Consider the following 22,133-nt stretch of genomic DNA (forward strand, 5'->3'; position numbering starts at 1 on the left):
TAATCTGCAGGGAAAGTTTCCCCCTCCCAAATTAAAAGACAAAAAGACTCCAGGGGAGAAGGACCTTAACTTCCTGCCTGAGGTGCAGCAGTCTTCTTGGAATCATGAAGTCTAATGCCACTGGCTAAGGATGGTAGAGGAAACAAGACTGATGCACAGCCTTCTAATGGCATCTTGGAACCCTGCCTTAGTCCTGTGCTGCCTGATGCCAGACTTCTTGTTACACAAAAACATAAAATCCTTTGTGGATTAAAAAAATAAGTTAAAAAAAACACAAACCCTTTGTGGTTAAGAAAGAATTGATCAGGTGTTTTGTTACTTGCAGCCGAATGTATTTCTAACCAACACATTAAGTAATAAAAGGCAGAAGACCAAACAGGGAGCATCGTCCATCTTCTACTATTCTCCTTATGGAGGAAAAAAAGTTACCAGTAAAGAGAGCTTGGGGGAAGCGGATGTGGCTCAACTGATAGAGCATCCGCTTACCATGTAGGAGGTCCAGGGTTCAGTACCCAGGGCCTCCTGACCCATGTGGTGAGCTGGCCCACACACAGTGCTGTCGCATGCAAGGAGTGCCATGCCATGCAGGGGTGCTCCCTGTGTAGGGGAGCCCCACGTGCAATGAGTGCACTCCGCAAGGAGAACTACCCTGTGTGAAAAACGCAGTCTGCCTAGGGGTGGTGCCACACACTCGGAGAGCTGATGCAGCAAGATTACGCAATAAAAGAGAGACACCTCCTGGTACCACCTGACAAGAATGCACAGAAGAACACACAGTGAATGGATAAAGAGAACAGACAACGGGGAGGGGGGGGGAAGGGGAGAGAAATAAATAAATAAATCTTTTCTTAAAAAAGAGAGCGAGCTTGGGTCACAGAATTCCCTATCATGGCTACCAGATGATGTCACTGATGCAGGAAAGCTTGATGGTTACAGGAATGTCTTAGAAAGTGTTGGAAACTGAGGCACAGTGGCCTCACAAGGAGAGAGGTGCTGTCTCCATGCTAGTGCTGTCTCCATGGCTACGCTTGCACCGTAAGGAATGAGGTAATTAAGAGTTCCCGGCAAATGGGATGAAGCTGTTAGAGGCTGAAAGAAAAGATGAGCACATATCTTTTGTAGTGAATACAACACTTAGACTTTTACCTTGAGATAAGATTTTTTTAAATTCCTTAGACTATGGGTAATGCTGCTTGTTGTCACGTAGGCTATGTGTTACTGTTTGTTGTCATGTAAGCTACGTGTTCCTGCTTGTTGTCACGTAGACTGGGGTATATAGAGAGCCCCTTGTAAACAATAAAGTTGTCTGAGGAGTCTCTACTTGCAGACCCCCTGATCCCAGCTCTCTCGCTTTTTCTTTCTTTCTCTTTCTTTCACTCTCTATTTTCTCCTTCTTTCATTCCTGATACACTTTGGGTCCAAATCTCCAACAAGAAAGTTATAATAAAGGGCTTATTATGGGTAAGGCCCTCTTCTAGACATAAAAAGACCTGCAGAGTATATAACCAGCCTTTTGTTTCAAATGGGATGTTAACATGTTGATTCTGCCCAGATATGGAATAAAGATTAGAACTTTTTAATACACAAGTAGTTTCTCTGGAAATTAATGTCTAAATATGAATACTTACAATCATTCAATTTTTCATTAACTCTTGAGACATGCTTGTATCCTAATCTCTTCACTAGTGCAAAATCTCCCCTGAAGTCAAGCAGCATCTTTCCTTACTCAGAGCTCTTAAGACAACCACCCAGAAAGTGAGCTATTCAGAAGCTTTGAAACTCAAATTAAGATTCCTTCATCTATCCTTTATTTTACAGCACAAGAAATGTAAGGCTCTGACTAAAAATAATTTCCCTCTCTCTACCCGCCTCTCTTCAATTCTCTGGTCTCCAACCTGCACAAACCCCACTACCCATCCCCCTTTTACGAATAAAATGGATGCCAAAATGAACATCAGTGGAAATCTGACATCAAGTACCATGGGAAAACAGTTCAATCATCTTTCAAAAAAGCTTTTTGCAATATTTCTGCTGTAAGCTGGTACTCACACTTCAATCTTATCACGGAAAATACAGTGTTTGGATTTTGTTGTGGTGGTTGTTGGAGAGGTAGAAAAAGAAAATCTGTTGAATCCTTAAGCCTGAATAATTAGTCCAAGAAAGTACACAAGTCAAAATCTTTAAGTGTCAAGGAACACAGTAAAATATGTTTATTTCCGTATTTTTGTATACTTTGGGGGGGGGGTGACATGACACAAACTGCCCATGCATCCAGAAGCCTAGTTATACAATACCATGTTTATAAAAACGAAGCATGTGACAAAGAATAATGTTTTCTTTTCAGTGTTATGTGTTGACTTCTCGGGAGATTGGATACAAGTGATTACATCCTGCTAAAGATGCTAATATGTAAATCATTCTTTAAAAAAAGACCAATCATTTCGCAGCTGCAGCTGTTATAAAATTAATCAAGGGAGGCGCTTTCATCACACAATAGACTGAACTGTCCTCTGACAGAGATTGAGTTGCTATTAATAAGAAGGGATGTCTTAGGGATGTTTCCATCTTCACCCCTCTGTGAAAATGGACAATACATCTGAACCTAGAAACAAGATGAAATTTTCATTGTTATTGGGAAAAGACTCTCCTTTATCACCTCAAAACCATCTTACGATTGGAAGTTGCTGGATATAAAGCATGTCCACTCTCTGTTTACCAGTTCAGTGGTCCTATACAAGAATTAGGCAGACTCAGAGTTTTCTCAGCACACTTCATGGATGGTCCTGAAGCCACAAGAATGAATCTCTTTCCCCTTTCTGTGGCCAATGAACAGAATTAGTCCCCCTACCCCCACCCCCTGCCATACACACCCTTTTTGATTGAATTCTACTTCACAGCAGGCAGAAACAATTCTCCCTTTCTTTACCTCTTTGTTTCTTTCCCCTCTCACCTCAGCTTTCACTCTCTTTGACCCACCTTTTATTCTCCTCAGACTCCTGGACAAAGCAAGCCTAACGCCATCGTTTTTTTTTTTTACTCTTAAAATATAGGTGATTCTTACTTTGGTTCTTTTTGTATCCAAGTATTCCCTATAAAGTCTTAGGGAAAAAAGAAGTGGTATGGTAGGGGCAGAAGGTGTGCTCACATTCACTGAGCACTCAAGGGCAGCTGCTGTCTGTACCTGCTGCCATTGAGGCCTCCAAGGCTCTGAGTTACTTAGTACCAGCCTCATTAAAGATGAGCAAAATGAGGCTCAGAGATGCTGGAGTAACTTCCTTAAGGTTGCATCTTGGGGAACAGACATGGCTCAAATGGTTGAGCTCCTGTCTTCCTCATGGGAGTTCCCAGGTTAGGTTCCCAGTGCCTTCTGAATAAACAAAAAAAAACAAGCAAAACAAATGGGAAAAAATCAACTCAGGAAAGCCGGTATGGCTTAGTGGTTGAGCATCAGCTTCCCACATACAAGGTCCCAGGTTCAATCCCCAGCCCTGGTACCTCAAAAAAAAAAAAAAAAAAAAAAGATTGCATCTCAGCCCATGATTCAAGGTCAAATCTTTCTGCCACGAAGAAAAATAAGAACCAAAGAGAGGGAAGCCAGCAGAGTGGGGGGTAGGTGGGTGGGGGTGGGGGTGGAGTGAGCAGGGAGGAACTAGACCTCTAAAGAGTAAACAGGCGGTCCTTCTTATCCAGAGAAGCTTCGAGAGAGGAGGAACCAACCCTAGCAGAGTGGGAGTGAGGTATAGACCCCTCACTGTTTCTACCAGAAAAACATTTTGTTCCCATAGAAACATGTAGTTGCATTCGATCCATACCATGCAGTGCATCAGACATTCACTTAAATCTTATTTAACTCAGAGTGTTAAATAAGATTCTGTGACTTGAGGACCTAGCCACCACTTGTAACATATTTTATTCCAAGTTGTAAGCAACTAGCTCACAAGTAAACTTTTGGAATACAACCCGAGGGTAAGTTTGGAAAGACCTAAATCTTGTCTCAGGGCAGGAATGTGGCTCTTGCCTGACTGCTGTGGGATTTCACGGTTACTGGGCAACCAGGAATTAAATTCTTCAGGTAGCTTTTACTCACCTCTACTTACTCCAAGGGATATGCTTTGGGAGATTAAAAAACCAACAAATAATTTTGTGACATAAGAAAATAAAATTATAACACCTGAGAAGTAGAACTCTCTCAGTTGAAATCTTCGTTTTCCAGATGACAAAGCTGAGGATTAAAAGGCTCTTTAGTTAACTTGTCCTGGGTTCCCTAGTCAGCTAGCAGAAAAACAAGAACTAAAAGCCACGTCTTTTCCTCTCCTGACGCAGCTTCCCTTCCCAGGCAGAGCCAAAGAACAAATATAAAGGCTCATTTTAAGTGGGGCTTCAAACCCACTCTTGGTTCTAAAGGCTCCCAATTGCTTCCAATTGGAACAGAGAGCTCATGAATTTTAGAGCTCATGAATTTTTTTTTTAACCTTGACAAGCATCTGCCATTCGCATTTAATGTGGGGAAAATGAATTTTCCCTGAAGCAAGCAGGGCCTAATTTTCCTCCTGTTAAGGTAGTTTCTAGACCTTGGGATCTTCTCAAGTTTTTAAGATTCAGCTCCTCCTAAACCACTCTGACATATAAACTCGATTATTCTGAAATGGATTGTGTTATAAGAGGAAGTCTGGAAGTGAGGATGTGAACATCTCTTTCAAAGAGCAGCAGCAGGCCAAATGCTGAATAAAGAAGCTCGGTTCCAGAAACTCCCTTCAATGTGTCAGCTTATAAAATAATTCATTCACTCTACTTTTGATCAAGATCTTAATTTTGTCACTTGAATAATTTTTTTGTTTGTTTGTTTTAGAAGGTATGAGAACTTGTTAGCTTTTAGAAAGCTTTGAATGGTTGTCGGCTTTGTTTTAAAGGCCACTACTTGCTGGTTTCAGATTTGCTAAATTGATTTCTGAGTTTTTGTCTTAGAAAAATACTAACAGAGCAAATCTCCATTCACAATCTGCCAGTCTGTTACTCTACTATTAAAGAAAAGAAAACCTTTAGCTAAATTATGTAAAAGGTGATGGCATCAAAGAGTACAACACTAAGGCTTTTATGCTATCAATACGTAAAAGGGGGCAGATACATACTTGTATATGTCTAAAATATCTACAGAAGGAAACACAGGAACTAGACTACTAGTTGCATGCCAGGGGGTGGAATTGGAGGATTGATATTCAGGGGTGGGAGACTTACTTTTCATACTACCCTCTTGTCTTGTTGTATTGAAATCATGTGCACATATTACTTGAAAAAAAATGAGTGTTAAATCTATCTATAGTCTTTTCCACACTTTTCTCTCCATGGTTTCTTCCAAATTCTTGGCTCCATCTACTTTCTTCCAGAAGAGTATTATTGTAAAATGGAAAAACTAATGGATAGAGAAGAAAGTCATGGGTTCTAGCTCTGATTTTGCAGTAAAAGAAGAGTGACAATGGCTGTCATTCATAGAGTGCTTACTAGATGTTAGCAATAAATAGCTACATTCTCATATACTACCTCCAACTCTTGATCTTGCTATTTCAGCCCCATTTTACAGGTAAAGAAATCAAAGGTCTAATTTGCGTAAGGATTAAAACTCAAGTCCATCAGACCCTAAAACCACTCCTCTTAATCATTATACAAGTCTCCCAATGTACTTGGGCAAACAACCTGAACTTCCCTAAGCTTCAGTTTCTCCACTGGTAAATGGGAAGGTAATAGTACCTGTTCAATCTGTGGAATCTTCAAAGCTTGGAAAGAGATCAGCACCCAGGTACACTCCGGATAAAAGTTAGGATCCTTACCCTGAACCTAGTATATTTCATATGCTATAAAGTGCTCTAAGAATGTAGAGCCATTCTTTATCCTGTTGATTCTAAAATCTCTGTTCAGTTCCCCTTTTCAAATGCCTTCAGGGTATTTCCTCTTCAAAATGCCAGTCACCTCCCAGGAAGAAAGTAGAGCTCAGGGTGTAGGAGTTAGAAGTACGATTAAATCCTAGCGATGCTTTGTGAGTAAATTACCTAATTTCTCTGAGCATCTTCTGCACAATGCAGATAATAATATACTTCACTGCACTGCTGAGAGGATTAAATGAGAAATATATGCTCTTAGTAGGGAAGCACAAACATTTATATGAGCTGCCAAAAATAATTTTTGTAAGATGGTGAACTATAAATAAATCCATAAGTATATAAATCTTAAAATTTAGATCTATTTCCTACTGTCCCAATCAATTTGCAATTTCCTCTTTGGTCAAGGGTAATGTCATTCTCTTGTCATCAAGGTTTCACATCTAAAAGGCATCTTATAACTTTTCCCTATTCTTTAAATGCTATTCAATCTGTCACTGCTTTTAGGCAATTCTATATTGGACAGAAATCTTCTGTTGTCGTATCCCCTTCTCATTGTCTCCTTGCTAATTCTAAGACCCTCGTCATCTCATTTACCACAAAACAAAATAACTAATCTCTCCTCCCTCTAATCCTAAGCACCCATTCAATTTCTTATCCCTTCCCACAGAATACAGATATCATCATCTCTCTTCCGAAGATACTATGTTCTCCCATTGTCAATTAAATGAAGTTTAAATTCCTCATTCTGTAATTTAAGGTACTTAATTTACTCCAGTGTCACTCCATCAGGTTTTTCCTCAAAAATCAGGAGTAGATTCTCACAAAATAATGTTCCTCACTGGCCATCAAACAAGCCAGTCTTTCTTTTTCTCAATCATACCTTTGAATGTTGCTATACCAACTGGAATATCCTAGCCTGACATATTCATATTTAGCTGAATACTAAAAAAAAATCTTTGAGAGCTTTTGTTCTTCCTCCAAAACAGCTTTCCCTAATGATTCTAATCAATATTGTACTTCTGACCTATATAAGGTACACCTTTGACCTTGATTTATAACATAGCCTCACAGCATTTATCACCTTTTCATGTATGTCAATTTTATTCCCCAAAATACAGAAATACAGTTTTTGTGAAGCTGACATGTTTCCTTAGAATCTTTACGCAATAGGTAGAAAGATGCTAGGCAATGATAAGCCACTCTCTCTCTATATATATATATATATTTATATATATATACATACACATCATTAGCTTGAATTTAAACCGTCATTCATTCCAATTTGAGACCTTTAAGTTAGCCTTGAAAAGCAAAATGGGTATACACCAACATCAATAAACTATTCAATACAGGAATAAGAGAAAAGTATGTGGTTGTCCTTTGGGTTCCAAAGACAGAAAGGACTTAGAACAACTTAGCTACAAGTAGAGCTGGTGCTGTGCCCTTCACTCTCATAGGCAAACACTTCTCTCACATCACTTAGTCCATTACATGTCCAGGTTCACAGCAGTTTGGGAGATGAACAGGGATCATGCCTTACGTGTTTCTGCATCCTCATATGCAGGATGGGGCCTGCAACAGTCTAAGCATGCCATATTTATGGGAGGAAAAAAATCAGTGCCTAACAGTGGACTGTATCCCGAAACAGGCCAAACGTATAGTATGGACGAGTTTCTATCACTCAAGAGGCAGGAAGCAATCTTCCTCCTCCATTCATGAATAGTTCTTTATTAAGAGAACCACTGTAGTTTACGGCTCTGCATATTTTTAAAAATGTGACGAAACTGGAGTTGGTACGAGAACAAGAAAATCTAATTTAGTCAGTGGATAATAGGTCCACTGAGGATGGATGAAAGGGATTAGGCTTGTTCAGTTTGGAGAAGAGAAAGCTAAGGCATAATTCAAAAACAGCATTTATGTAATCAAGGGTCTCTCATCACCAGGAGTCCCTGAACATAATGAAAAAAAGCTTGTATTATATCAAGCTTGGAAAAAGTTTGGAAGAGTTTCATTTGGTTAAGTAGTTTTGCTTTTACACTACTGGCGAAAGAGGGAAAATGCCCAATAAACATTTAAAAGTGTTCAGGATCACTAGTAATCAAAGACAGGCAAATAATAGCAATGAGATGGTTTTACTTCCCTTATTTGCAATTGTAAAAGTAATGTTCTGTGCCCGCAAGGGCATAGTTAGATGGGCCTTTCATATATCAGGAGTGGAAATGGGTACAACATTTTGAGAAAGCTTCAGGCAATATATACCAAGAAGCTTAAAAACGTTAATACCCATTGACTCAGTAATCACACTTCTATGAATCACATGTGGAAAGGCTGTATATGTCCAAAGATGTTCCTCACAGTCTTACTTGGAGCAGAAAAAGATCGGAAACAACAGTGGAAATAATTGCTAGCTCTATATTCTTTAATTGAGTCTTGGTCAGAAAATGTAACGAAAGCAATAGGCTACAAACCTTACTTGACAGTTTCACGAAGAACCTTGAAAAGAATGGGGTAATTGTAGGCACAGGTGTTTTGAAAAGACAAAGCTCTCTGCTAGCCATTCTATCTTTCCAGATAGATAAGTGGAAGACAGTATGGGGATATTTACCTATCAGTTATTATCCAATTGAGAACTTAAAGAAACTCATCACAAAGTTGAGCTTCTGTCTAAATTTGTTTGCAAAGAAGGGCAAAGATTTTCCTGCAATACTGAAAGTTTCCAAGAATCCGTGCCTTGTAACCTTAAGACCATAAATATTTGGTAAAGGAAATCTTACTCATTAAGATGTTTGTGGAAGAAAACTGTTTATTCACCTAAAGTTATAAACTGTATTTGTCATAGGATAAATTTTACTTGCTGACTTTCTGATAATTGAGTATTTTGTTAATACTCTGACTTAACTCTGTAACATCACTAATATGTAAGTATCTTGTTGGACAGAAAGCATCATAACCTTTTACTTGGCTTTCTCTTCAGAAGTCTGTAATAAGTCTCCAGATCTTAGGGATTTATTTCCATAAATTCAACACTTATTTGAGTTTTCTTATCACAAACTAAACGTTCAAATTTTGGGGAAATGTCTTTAAAATTGTACCCCCAAGAAAATGAAACATGAAGAAATAAGATCCCTGAAGAACTTTTAAGAATAAGCTTAGGATATTTAGTAATGAATAAAGTGTGATGCCACATTATAAACACAATATTATCTCTAACGATTATATAAAAATGCACAGAAAAAATGCATCAATCCTCTAAAATGGTGGTTATTTCTCGGTACTGAAATTTGAGGTGATTTCTTTATTTTTTCATCCTTAACTGCATTTTCCAAATTCTATAATGAATATATATAGCTTAATGGTGGAGAAAAATAAGATCATAAAAAATCTTATACCTTCAATATGCCTTATTTTCCTTAATGTTTTTAGCCTATGGCCCTAAAGTTTAGGATTCACAACATTTAGGACACTTAAATATTGACTGAGCCAGTGAACTAAAGAACAAATGAGGCTCAACTGACAGAGCATTGGCTTACCATATAGGAGGTCCAGGGTTCAAACCCAGGGCCTCCTGACTCGTGTGGAGCTGGCCCACATGCAGTGTTGATGCACACAAGGAGTGCCCTGCCACGCAGGGGTGTCCCTCATGTCGGGGAGCCCCACACACAAGGAGTGCGCTCCTCAAGGAGAGCCGCCACATGCAGAAAAAGTGCAGTCTGCCCAGGAATGGTGTCGCACACATGGAGAGCTGATGCAGCACACAAGGAGAGCTGATGCAGCAAGATGAGGGAACAAAAAGAGACACAGATTCCCAGTGCCGCTGACAAGAATGCAAGTGGACAAAGAAGAACACACAGCGAATGGACACAGAGCAGACAACAGTGGGGGCTGGGGGGGGAAGGGAAAGAAATAAATTTTAAAAAAATAAAATCATAAAAAAGAAAGAAAAAAATGAGGCTATCTGAACATCAAATTGCGTTCAGTACTTCCTGTCCTTGTTATTTACATTCCAAATCCATATTGACACTTTCTTAAAAGGATCTCATCTCTCCTCCACTATCAATCAGTTATTCCTTTTAGGAGAAAATCAAGGCCAGAATAACTCATCAGGTTTTGCTCTCAAAGGTATCAAACTGCCAATAAAAGCTACAACCTAATAGATATTCCCTGTTTTTATTACTATGAAGCTTTATCTTCTACTTTCTGGAGAAAACACCATCTCTCCAGAGAGTTCCATCTCGCCAGTTTAATAATCTGCCTTAGGAAAACACCATCTATATCTTTCTGTCTTCTTGAGTAGTATTTTGTCTCACCCAACAAAATCACTCTCCCCTGCTGTACGGTGCTTCATTCAATGAACATTTATTTATTCAGATGCTACCAAAAGCCAGGCACTGGTGACAAGGATGTAGAAAACAGCTCCTATTTTAAAGGAGTTCATTATTTAGTTTTTAGAGACTTGCATATGGACAAATATAAACAATGTAAGCATTGTAACAGATGCATGGGGGCTTATTGTTAGTGTTTGGACTTCTGTGCAGATAACTTCTGACTGCTACCTTTTTTTTTTTCCCCCAGTCAGTTTCTCTGAACAAAGTGTGCCCTTGTAGTGAGTGCCTTGTCTAAGTCATCATTTGCACTTGAGAAAGTCTTATAAAAGCTTATTAGGCTTTTTGTGTTTTTCCTTCCCAGTACATTGGCATAGGTGGTTGGTTGCATCACCATCCATCAGGTCTCCCCAACTCATTCATTTGCTTATCAGCTCTCAAGCCCATTCTCTGATGTTTCCCTGCTCTGCTCTTTTATCCCACAGAACAGCATTTTCCTATTTCCTCAGCAAATGGTTTTCAGGTAAGTTTGGTCAATGGGAGTCCTTGGCAGAAAATCAGAGGCCAGGAAGAGGAGAGAGGCCAGGCTGCTCCTCCCTTTCTTGGTTTGCCCCAGCAAAAGCTCAGGTAGTAGTTATGCCAACTTCTGGGTTCCAGCGCCCTCCAATCAGCCTCTTCCACAGTCGTCCCAACTGGCCACTGGCTAGAGCTCCAGCCCAGTGACCCTGGCTTCTGGGGCTCTGGTGATACCACCTCTTGTCATTGAACCTCCAGCCCTAAGTGTCACAGAGGCTTCCTGCTACCTGCCCTTTGGTTTCTTAGCACTTCCATCATTGGAAACCAATTCCCTGCATTAAATTCCTTCTGTTTGAAATAACTAGGTGGGCTTCTATTTTCTGACTAGCCCCGATGGATACACCTGCCAAGACAAAAACCTTAGCATCTGAAACTCTTAATATATCATATAATGCCTTTTTTGGACCTACTCCTACTTACTGCTGTAGCCACTCCTGCCCCAGCCCTACCAGAATAGTACTGTTATTTATTAGGTGCTTACAAAGGGCCAGGCATTTTTCTGATCATGTCATATTATTTAACAGGCTTTTTCCATTCTTTTTACTTATGAATTATTGGGCATATCTCTCCATATGCTTGTTTCCCCGACAGATAAATCTCGTTTTGTAATTTATTTAAACATTTGGGGTCTTAAATATATAGAGAGGAAGTGATATAAAGTTATACACATACACATGAGTTAAAGTTATCTGCATTTAAGTTGAAGGTTATTGTGTCTTCTGACATTACCACAGAAAATCAATAAAAGGTGTATTGAAAAAAACATATTTTTAAAAGTAAACTGTTTTACAATTGGGGGGGAATAGAGAAAAATGTATTATTCTAATTTGTATTTCAAATCAAAGTGTGCATTTGCCTGGAATTAGGATAAATTGTTATCAGGGGATCCTTGGTAATTTGGTTAAGAGCTAAAATACTTTAGAAAAATTAAGTGGCTCTTTGAGTGCCAGACTTGAAGGCCTAAGCACAGGTGTCCTTGACTATCTGCACTCTGGGTTTCTGAACTCAGGAAGTCAAGAAATTTTGGATAAGTAGGGACACTGGTAATGTGATAACACTAATACTACTAATATAAATCTACCATCGCCACCATCATCATTATTAATAGTAATTATAATTCCTTGAGCAGTTACTATGTCAGGACTTTTGGCATTTTACATATATTATGTCTAATCCTCCAACACTCCCCAAGGAAAAGTGTCATCCTAGCTATTTAGTAAATCAGGAAATTGAGGCTCAAAATTTATAGTAACTTTGTCTTTGGCCACAGAGAAGTGGTGGCAGGGCCAGAATTCAAATCCAGAATTCTCTCCAGCCTCAAAACCAATAAACTGTTTTGCTGCTACACCACATTGCCTCCAATCCTAAATTCATAAAATGACAACAGTACAGTCACAGTACGATCAATTAATTCTTCCACTGAATTCATCACATAATGTCACATTTTATACTCTGGGGAAACATTCTTTTATTTGAAAAATAACCTATTCTTTCCAATATATTTAATTATGGGGGCCAAGGGAAGCCTTAAATGAGGCAGCAGGGCCACTTAATACCTAATCCCTCCCTGTAATGGGGTGATTTCTAAGAGTTGGTCTCTAAAATAATTGCTGAGGAGGGCTGAAAAATGGGGAAAAGAAGATAGATCCCTCCTTTGCCTGAACTTGACTCAATTGGCAAAACAAAATCCCGTAACATTTTCCAGGTGTTTTTGTTTGGTGTCAGTTGATTGCCCCCACCCAAAGGTCACTGGATGGGAGTTCACACACTTTCAAAAATGACGTGCATTAGAGTAGTGCTATTCAAAGTATGGTCCTTGACAAGTATAAGAAATTGAAAGTGGTTAGCAACCTTTAGAGCAACTTGGCATCATCATGACATCCAAATGACAGGGTCATTTCACTGAACACAGTACAGGTCAGTTTGAGGGTTACTGAACTTGCATGGTAAGCTGCATGTGGCATGAATGCCTACTAGTTAGTTTCGGAAGGAACACTGAAGAGTCTGACTTACTACTGTATGTTAAAACCTGCCCTCCACCAGTTTGAGAAGCACTGCTCTAAAAGTGAGAGCCTCGTTGCAGGACAAGAAAGCAAAATATAAAACGAACCCCTTTCTGTGCAAAATTGATGCTTGATAAAAAATATACAGATGTATGTAAATATACAAAGAAATGCGTGTGCACTCACATAGATTCATCTCCCAATTTGTCCCAGTTAAATAAGCTTCGAATAAATCAAGAATTAAACAACTGAAATGAATCATTCAAATATACTTTCAGTAATGTATTGATATGGTGAGACTGATTCCCAAATTTGTAATCATTTACTATATTCTTCAACTTCTATTCAGCAAAAGCGTGATGTTGTCACGTAGCCAAAGTAAGACTATTTATCATTCTTCCTATATAAATTACTTGTTACTTCTCTACAAATGAGGCTTTTTGTTTCCACAGCCTAATTTAGGCCATTCTTTAAATATACTTAATACTCCAGAATGAAAGATTATGCACACTGTCAAAATTCAAGATAAATGCAATAAGTATAACCACATAATCCCACTGAAATACTAATTATAAATATGTTTTGTCCATGAGAAAAAAAAATACAAAGGGACACAAGGATTTACCTGGAATTATGCAAGAGATCAAGACTTTGGGGAATGGCAATGTCTGAAACATTCCCACAGAAAATCACCTATTCTTAAGTAAGCTAATGATTCATCCACTGTGTCATAAGAGAGTCTTTCAGAAAAAATTTTAGGCCACTTCATTACTATAGTAGAGGGTATGGACTTTAAAAACTCACAATCTATTTATGTGAGTGTTCTGACTGTTCTGAATCTCTTTCCAGCAAAACTGCAGCTCCCAAGAGATCCACAGAGGTAATCAGACTTGTGTGCTTAAAAAAAGAAATATTGGAAATGTCTGAATAAGAGCAGACACGTTTTTATATGCCTTTACTCTGTGTGCAAAAAACGCCTTCTGCAGATCCAGCTACATAAAATTGTACACAGCCAGCACTTTTCTCACAGCTGCAGGTGTAACCTTAAGGCTCCTCTTATTTAGATCAAGTAAACTATAATTTGGCAGCTCTTTTAAACTGTATAGCAATCAAAGTCTGAGAGACCATCCTTTTTTGAGTTTCCTTGTAAAATAAGCTTTGGGAGATGCTATTTCAAAATATCTACTTTGAATATCTATGTTCTTCAATTAGAAATCTTTAAATCAAGTTACTTGAAGAAAAGTATTATAAAGAATATTCCATTAAAATGCCATAAATTTTGATTGGGAAATTACACTTGTATTTTATAAATGTGGAAAATCAATTGATCCTAAGCAAAGTTAAAGGAGCAGTTTTTTTTTCATTTATAAATAGGATGGTAGAAGTAAAGGAAGGACATTTATAACAGCCTTAATGTCTTATGTCTTCTATTTTGCAAATCTGAGTAAATCTCCTCTGCTAACTTTGTCAGCTAGGGTATAAAGATGTCATTTGGGATTCCATAGCTTAATTATGCTGGTAAAGCAATTTTATAAATCACTCTACGAGTAATGGATATTCCTTTGAGAAAAGTGAACCAGGAGCCATAAAATGTGTGTTCTGGATTTGGTTTCTTATCTTCTACCCATATGTCAGCATGAATAAGTCAAATCAACTCTTGAGCCTTTGCTTGTTCAAGTCCAAATAAAAAGAAGGAAACAGCTGCCCCATCCACCCATCTGGTAGCATTATTTTTCAAATAAAATACATTTTGATAAGCAAGTATATTCAAGGAGATGATGGGACAGAAGATCTGAAACCGACATTGATAGAAAACTCAGGTAATATGCCAGCTATATACGTACTATAGCTATAGCTGTGTGAGGATTATACAGGTTATTTCCAAAATCTGCACACTTTAACATGCTAACACAAATAAAGTACAATTATTGTAAATATGATTATCCAATTATTCACATCCTCCAGGCTGGTGGTGAAGGAGCATTTGGGAGATTAGGTAGATAGCAGTCACACAATTCAGCCTCGTGCCAGCCAGGAATAAGTAAAACCAGCTCTTCCGAGATGGAAGATCACTGCCAAACCTGAGATCACACGTGCATATACACACTCGTGCACTATCTCAGAAAACTAAGACCACAAGACAGCAAGGTCACACCCAAGCTGGCATTTGAATTTAGATATCCTTTCCAGTGCAAGGCATTATGGCAGTAGGAAATCAAAAGGCAATGGTTTTAGCACTTGATAAAACTTAAGGCACCAGAGGCAAGAGTCAGAAAAAGGAAAATGCTCAATATTGAGCAGCTTAGTCGAAAACAGTTTAGTTTACCAAATATGCTGAGGAAAGCATTAGGACAAGAGCCTGATGCAAAAGGAATTTCTAAAGAGTCATTCAGAATCCTGCAACTTCTAAGCATAGAGTTTATCAGGAGGGGACACTTAAATATCTACAATATTCCTTCCTCTTGGGCAAACTGAGGCAAGAGGTATGAGGATTCCTATGGCAACGTTCCTAACTCAATTTGTGTAGCTGCAGTTACTTGTTAATAATGCTATCTCGATATGCTCCTAGCCCGGATAACTGGGAATGCTGCAGACCCATCAGCCCCTAAACTAAGCCTTCATTTACACCTTCTGAAGCTTTTAGGAGGCAACAGACAGAAGGCTGAGAGCAGCAGGCCAACAGACCACTGTCAAATCACAAGGTTTTAAAGACCACTTTTCCTAAGAATTCCAAAATCCTCCATAAATCCATTTTTAAAAATCAAGAGATTTTGCATCACTTAGATGCTCATCATGCTGGAGAGTGGTTTCCAAAATCTTGGGCAAGAGAAAAGAGAGGCTGGGTCCTTCTGAAGAATGCCCTGACTGCAATACCTCTGAGGAAAAAACTGGTGGTTAAAGAGGTTTCAGTGAAGGAAAAGTAAATTGGAATATGTAATGTCCAAATATCAGTACATTTAGATTTTAGGAAACTGTATGAAACAAAGTTCCGTTAACCTTCTGAAGTTTAGAGACTCCCTCCCCACATTTTTCTATTTTTACTTATGTGTCTCCTTTGCAAACTGGTATTCCACTGTTCTATTGACAGTATCTAGCATCAAAAACTCATATTGTAATTTACAAAGGAACTACAGAGAGGTTCACATAAAGATTTTCTCGCATTATAGTTAATATACCCCTAAAGAGACAAAGAAATACTGTTAAGCAGCACAAATTATGTGTGTGTTTGGGGGTGCTTTTAAAAAATATTTATGTAAGAATTTTAGTGAGGAACTTAAGGGTTTGGACATAAATTATGAGAAATAGCAGAGTTTTCATTATATAATGGCACTTCATGTATATCAACATTATATCAGTATTTCAAAATAAATGTCAGAGCACACAACCACTGGTAAATCTAACACCTATTGATGTTATTAATGCCTTTTGGAGCTTTAAAGAGCTTTGGGTTTAAATCATCAAGATAACCTCATGGAACAAACACCGTTCCATTACATTTGTAAAAATGCTAGTAGAAATCTGAAATTTACCCCATGAGTGGAGCATGTTACAATGCCTATGAAACCATGAAGAACATGCCCTCTCAGCAAATAATGGATGACCCCGAGGGTCTTGTGGGAAATACCTCAAGAGTTTCCCTACTTGATACCAGCTGGGCTCACTCTGCCTGGAAGACATGGATGGGTGACACGGTTGTCTCCCGTTGCTTGTTTTGACAGACTGTATGTGCATTTTTAAAGTAGGAATGATCAAACTTTTAGAAATTTCTACATCTGCAGAGTCAGCCAAAAGGTACCTCTTGAAAAATTATGATCACAGCAAGTTGTGAAGACAGCCAGTCCCACCTTCAGCCCAAGATAAGAGAAAAACAAAGAAAATTCTTAGCTACTATTTTGTCCAGCATCTGATTTGAAAGGTATAGATGCTAAGGCATAAACACTAAAGAAAAAAAGATATGGGAAACTCTGTTTTAAGTCCTCCTCACCCACCACACTGGGGGTAGTCATAGAAAAATGCTGAAAAGGAAACTGTTTAGAAGTCGTCCTTATTGATTTCTTCCCTGAGAAACCCCAAAGGCGTTGCTTTTGCCAAACCGTTAATGTTGCATAAAAATCTTTCCTGCAGATCTTCCAGTGCTCGAATTTTTAATGGCTGCCAGGTCATCAGTGTGCACATTTAAGTTATTTCTCTGCTATGGCTTGTTTTGTATTTTTGTGGGAACTTGATATTTTTAACCTTCATTACTTGGAAGTTTCTGAACAGGTGCACAGCCTACAAATAAGGGGAAAACAGCAGAACTTTTTAACACTTACTGAAAGCCCACTCTGTGCCACTTTAGATCTGTTGGGAATAATGAGAAATGAATTCTCTTACTTTGTGGCTTATTTTTTTCAAAAACAAAAAAGTTAGTTCTGCCTTTTCTACTATTAAAATGATTGCTTTCTGTGAGTGGTCATATTTAGAGACTAAGATGCATGAGACGATCTCTGGGAGTTTATCATTATGTGACAAAGCCCGTGGGAATCGGGGTGCTTAAACACAAATTCTATGTACACGCAAGAAGTGTGTGTGCGCACACAGGTGCGTGTACGCACATGACGTTGGCTATCACTGTTTTTCTCTTACAGGTTCTCATTGGCTAATAGACATCAAGGAATGGGGTAGGAGGATTGACTAAGAAACATTTTTGCTAAGTATCTAATTATAAATACTATAAATTCATTATAGAAACTCTGGGGGCAGGGAAAGTATGAAAAAGAAAGTCACCTAGAATTCTACTGCTTCGAGATAGCTGTTATTAGCATTTTAAGTAATAGCATGCCCTTTCAGCAGTTGGCTCAAGTGCTACTTTTTCAGTCCTCATAAAATTATGTTTTTGGGTTAATATAATGTGCTGTTCAGATCAGGGTGGGGAACACTTGAATGCTTTTGGGGGTGAGGCAGGTAACAGAACATGTGTTGAACAGGCCAGCTGGAGATTTTGAACAAATTTGAGATCGCTCACCTCCTGAGAAGTGGGTTGATTTAGGAATGTGCCACATTTCATGCATATTGTGACCACTGCAGCTTCTATTGTAGAGATAGGTCTGGAGGTAGTACGGTAGAATGGGGGACAAGGAACCTCTTGATATTCTGAACATGCTGCTATTGACCTGAAGTTCAGACTCGATTAGGAGAGGGAACTAGGTGTGGCCTAAAACATGCCATAAGACCAGACCACGGCACCATTTCTGCTTTAGACATCTTTCCTGAACTGAGTGCAGGTGAAGACTTCCAGTCACTTCATCCAGCTCTCTATTGGCAATTTGGATCTAAAGGTATGCCTCCTGAGGAAAAAAATAAGCTAATAAGTAAAAAATTAAAAAGAAATCAAAGGCTTCCCTTCCATACATTATGCTCCCACCTCAACTTTGAAGCACTATAATTGCTTGGGGGAAGTACAGTAGAAGGTGGTAGGTCTTCTCAGGAAGGCAGACACATTAAAAACCCAAATCAATCATTCTACATGTGTTGGCTAATAGTGAAAGGGGGAGGGCTGCTGTCTTAGAGGAACCCACCATATCATTTGCAAAAATACCATGGTTTGTTCAAAAATACTTAATATTTTCATAGTCTTCAAGTAACTTTCATTCCCTAGGTAAAACTGTCAATTTGTACATATTAGCAGGTATGTAGTAACCTACATAGACATACTTTAATGAGCTAAGAAAATGAATGAGATAAGGGAAAAAAAACTAACAAAAAACAGAGGGCAAATCCCAGTGTGGTCCCAGAGACCTGTGTTGCCCTGACCAGTGGGCCCTCTGAACTTGACTTGACTTCCTGGTGAGAAGGGGGTGTTGATAACATCCACCACACAGATTGGTTGCTGGCATGTCACATGTGCAGCATGTGACAGTAGACCCTCAATAAATGGGAGAGGTCATTTGATGAGTCACCATTCAGATAAAAGTTCACCCAAGAAACGTTTTATTGTCACATAAAAATATTGGAACTATTAGTTCTGAAAGCTGAAATGCAAATGCCAACACCTAGTTCATTTCAAAATGTTTATTAGGCTAGCAAGAAACAGAATTTCGAAGGGGGTGGAATTGATGACGTACTTAGCTGCATTTTATTATATGTAAATTATGCCTCAATAAAGTTGAGGTATAATTTAACCATATTTGTCATTTCTCAATACAAAGTAGTTAAAAGTAAGCCAGTAGAGAATACTATGCAATGAAAAGGAAATATGGCTATGGTGCATTACCTTTAGGTGGAAAAATAGCAGAATAAAACAGAATGATTCATCTTTTGTAAAAAAAAAATATAGCACATAAAGAAATTGTTGAAGGTACCTAGTAGATTATTAAACATTAGTTAACTCTAAGAGGTGGGTCATGGATGATTTGTCTTGTCTTCTTTTTCGTTTGCATGTTTATACTTTTAAACTTAAAAAAATACAACTAGCAAGTATAAAAGCTATACACAGTGACGAAAGGTTATTGCACTTAGAGCAGAAAAAGTCACAAGTGGCTGAGACTGGGTAAAACAAAGGTTATAATGTAGAGGCCTATGGACAAATTTAAATTCGTTCTTTGATAACATATTTCCAGTTCCTCTTGAAAAACAGAGGCTCTGAGGGTGCTAGGCGAGGATGACCCAGCACAGTCACTCCCCAATCCAGAGGAGGTCTTCGTTCTCTAATTTGCCAAAATCCCAGCCAGCCTGTTGAGCACCTGCTTGTGTTCCCTGCCATGTCCTCATAAGCATTCAAATTTTATACCAGTGGTCCAAACAGTCCAGCAATATGAGCCAAAAACATTGAGTAGGAGCCGAAAATGTAGCACTGGATGATTAGCAGATCCCGATGTTATTTAAATTTTTAAAAGTGTGTATTACAACTAGACCGAAATGACATAATATTACTTGAAATACACTGGATATCTCTGGGAAATAGAATTATGGGTGATTTTCTTCCTTCATCCTGTTTTGTATTTTACAGGTTTGTTTCTTTTTACAAAGAAGTTATTTATAATTAGAAATAAATTTACAAAACTATTTTAGTGTCTCCAGTAGCTACAATTAACCAATGAAGACATATGACAGAAAAGTAGTAATAGCCACACACATATGCATGCATGCACGTACACTTGCGCACACACCACAAGCATATATATATTTAGAATTTATGTTTAAGCACCCTGATTCTCATGGGCTTTGTCACATAACCTTAAACTCATGGAGATCATCTCATGCATTTTAGTCCCTAAATATGTCTGTTCACAAAAAAAGCAGACATTTTTAGTAACAGAGAAGACACAACTTTTTTAATTTTTTTAAACCCTACAACTAGCCCCATGTGAAAAAAAAAACACCTCATTTCAGAATATTCCTAACTCATTTAAATGACAGATTGCACTTCCATCCAGTATTAAAAATATTGGTGTTTCCCCCTTATTTGTGGGCTGTGTACCTGCTCAGAAAAATGCCAAGTTATGGAAGAAAAACTGTCAGGCTCCCCACACAAATACCCAGCAAGCTATAGTAGAGAAATCTTTTAAATGTTTGCACCGATGACCTGACAGGCCTTAGGAACTGTGAGCACTAGAAAGAGTGCAGAAAATTCCTTAACACAGCATTCATGGTTTGGCAAAAGGGTTGTCTTGGTTTTCCACGGAAGAAATCAATAAGAACAACTTGAAACAGTTTTCTCTCTTCTTGGGGGGAAAAAAATTGCTGTAGGTCGTATGTGGTTTTGTCATCCTTTTAAGTAGCAAAGAAAACTGCAAAGACCTTTGGGCCCTTTCAGATATACTGAATTCTCAGGAAAATGAAATTCTAAAAAATTTTAAGGAACCTCTGAAAAAAGAAAACCAACTGTCAATTTTGGATAGAAAGGTGCCATTGCTTTCACCCCTTAAACGATCTAGTGTTATATTTAGACAACAAATGACGAATCCACTACAAACTAAAAGGTAATCTGACATTTAAAACTGAAGGAAACATTGCCAGGTCCTTACCTAAAGACTGGTAGAGCTCTGTCATTTTGGGATGATCCCAGCAAGTTGTTTGGGTCTCGTGGCTAAAACAAAATATAAAGAGAGACTTTAGAATTTATAATGCATAATAGAGAAAAGGAAAAAAAGGGGGCATGTTCTGCCTTTAAATCATTGGGCATCTTTTACTTCAAAGGATTTCCATAATCTAGTGAAGAAGGATTCTTACAATTAGAGAAGTAGTTATCTTCATTTTCAAAGGGAATAGCAACATGAACATTATTTGGTTCCTGGTGCAAGCAAAGTTTTTTTTTTTTAACCCACAAATCGATTATACTCCCACTATGATAAAATGACCTTGTTATGTAATTGATAATCAAAAATCAAGATTTCTTCAATGGTCCAATGTGGAATATATAGAAAGGACACTGATGATTGTTATTCAACTCTGTCAAAGAAATACTGGACACTAGGTTCAATAAATAAATCACTTCACTTCTCATTTGCTTTCAATGACTCTGACACTTTTCATTACTCTTCCTTCTAAATATCCAGAGCTCATAACTGTAATACCTGAATTTTATTTCAGCTTACAATATAGCCACAGCCCGACTAACATACCATCCCTTCCCTCTTCCCATTACTTTTAGAATGTCTTTTTAACTCTATACTCTATATACCACTATGCCTCTTCCAATATTTCTTGGGCCTAAATGAAGCATTCACAGTTCTTGTCCATTTCTTGAAGTTTAGCTAAGTGTGGCTGCTGGCTATCAGCTTCTGCCACAAAAAGAACAAAACACCTTTGTTCCTCATTCAATTACATGAATAAGCCCCTGGAGAGATAACTACATATACTTTTCCTTACTTTGGCCCATCTACATAAATCACCACAGCATCATATTTCCAGTTTTTCTGCATTTATGTGATGTACTTTGTTACAGTAAAATGCAGCCCTGAATGACATTTTAGTACTCGTATGCAGAGCCTATTCATAATCCTTTTGGGGGAAAAGGTGGGAGTGGAGGGAGGAGAAAGCTTAAATGTGTGCACATCATGGGGACTAGTACGTACAGAGGCCGCACAGAGAAAGAGGAGTTTGGGGAGGCAACCACTTTAAGTGGCCTCAGCAAAGCTTCTGGATTTTAGAGACAGATTCTGGCTATGTGCCCTCATAGCTGTGAAATTTGGGACAAGCTTGGCCCGATATCCGCTCACCTGGGAGAGTTAAAGGATTAGTGGATATATTTAAGTGAGCAACCTCTAGTGCCCAATATGTGGTCGCTTTTGTTATTATGGGGCTCCCAAATTACCGTCCACTAAAAGTGAACCTTTTAATAGCTGGTTACAATATAGATGTGGATCCAGCTACAG

General features: G+C 38.4%; 1 protein-coding gene across 3 annotated transcripts in view; it reads right to left on the bottom strand.

The window, feature by feature from the left end:
* The window catches only part of DMD (dystrophin), a 2,676,723-nt gene that overhangs the window by 112,995 nt on the left and 2,541,595 nt on the right, over positions 1-22,133 (bottom strand). For all 3 annotated transcript variants that reach the window (XM_058291720.2, XM_023592525.3, XM_058291721.2), the window contains one exon: positions 20,784-20,845. In XM_058291720.2, the coding sequence (XP_058147703.1) occupies positions 20,784-20,845 (62 nt within the window). The remainder of the gene's footprint in view (positions 1-20,783; positions 20,846-22,133) is intronic.

This window comes from Dasypus novemcinctus, chromosome X (assembly GCF_030445035.2).
Source record: "Dasypus novemcinctus isolate mDasNov1 chromosome X, mDasNov1.1.hap2, whole genome shotgun sequence".
NCBI classification, from domain to species: Eukaryota; Metazoa; Chordata; class Mammalia; order Cingulata; family Dasypodidae; genus Dasypus; species Dasypus novemcinctus.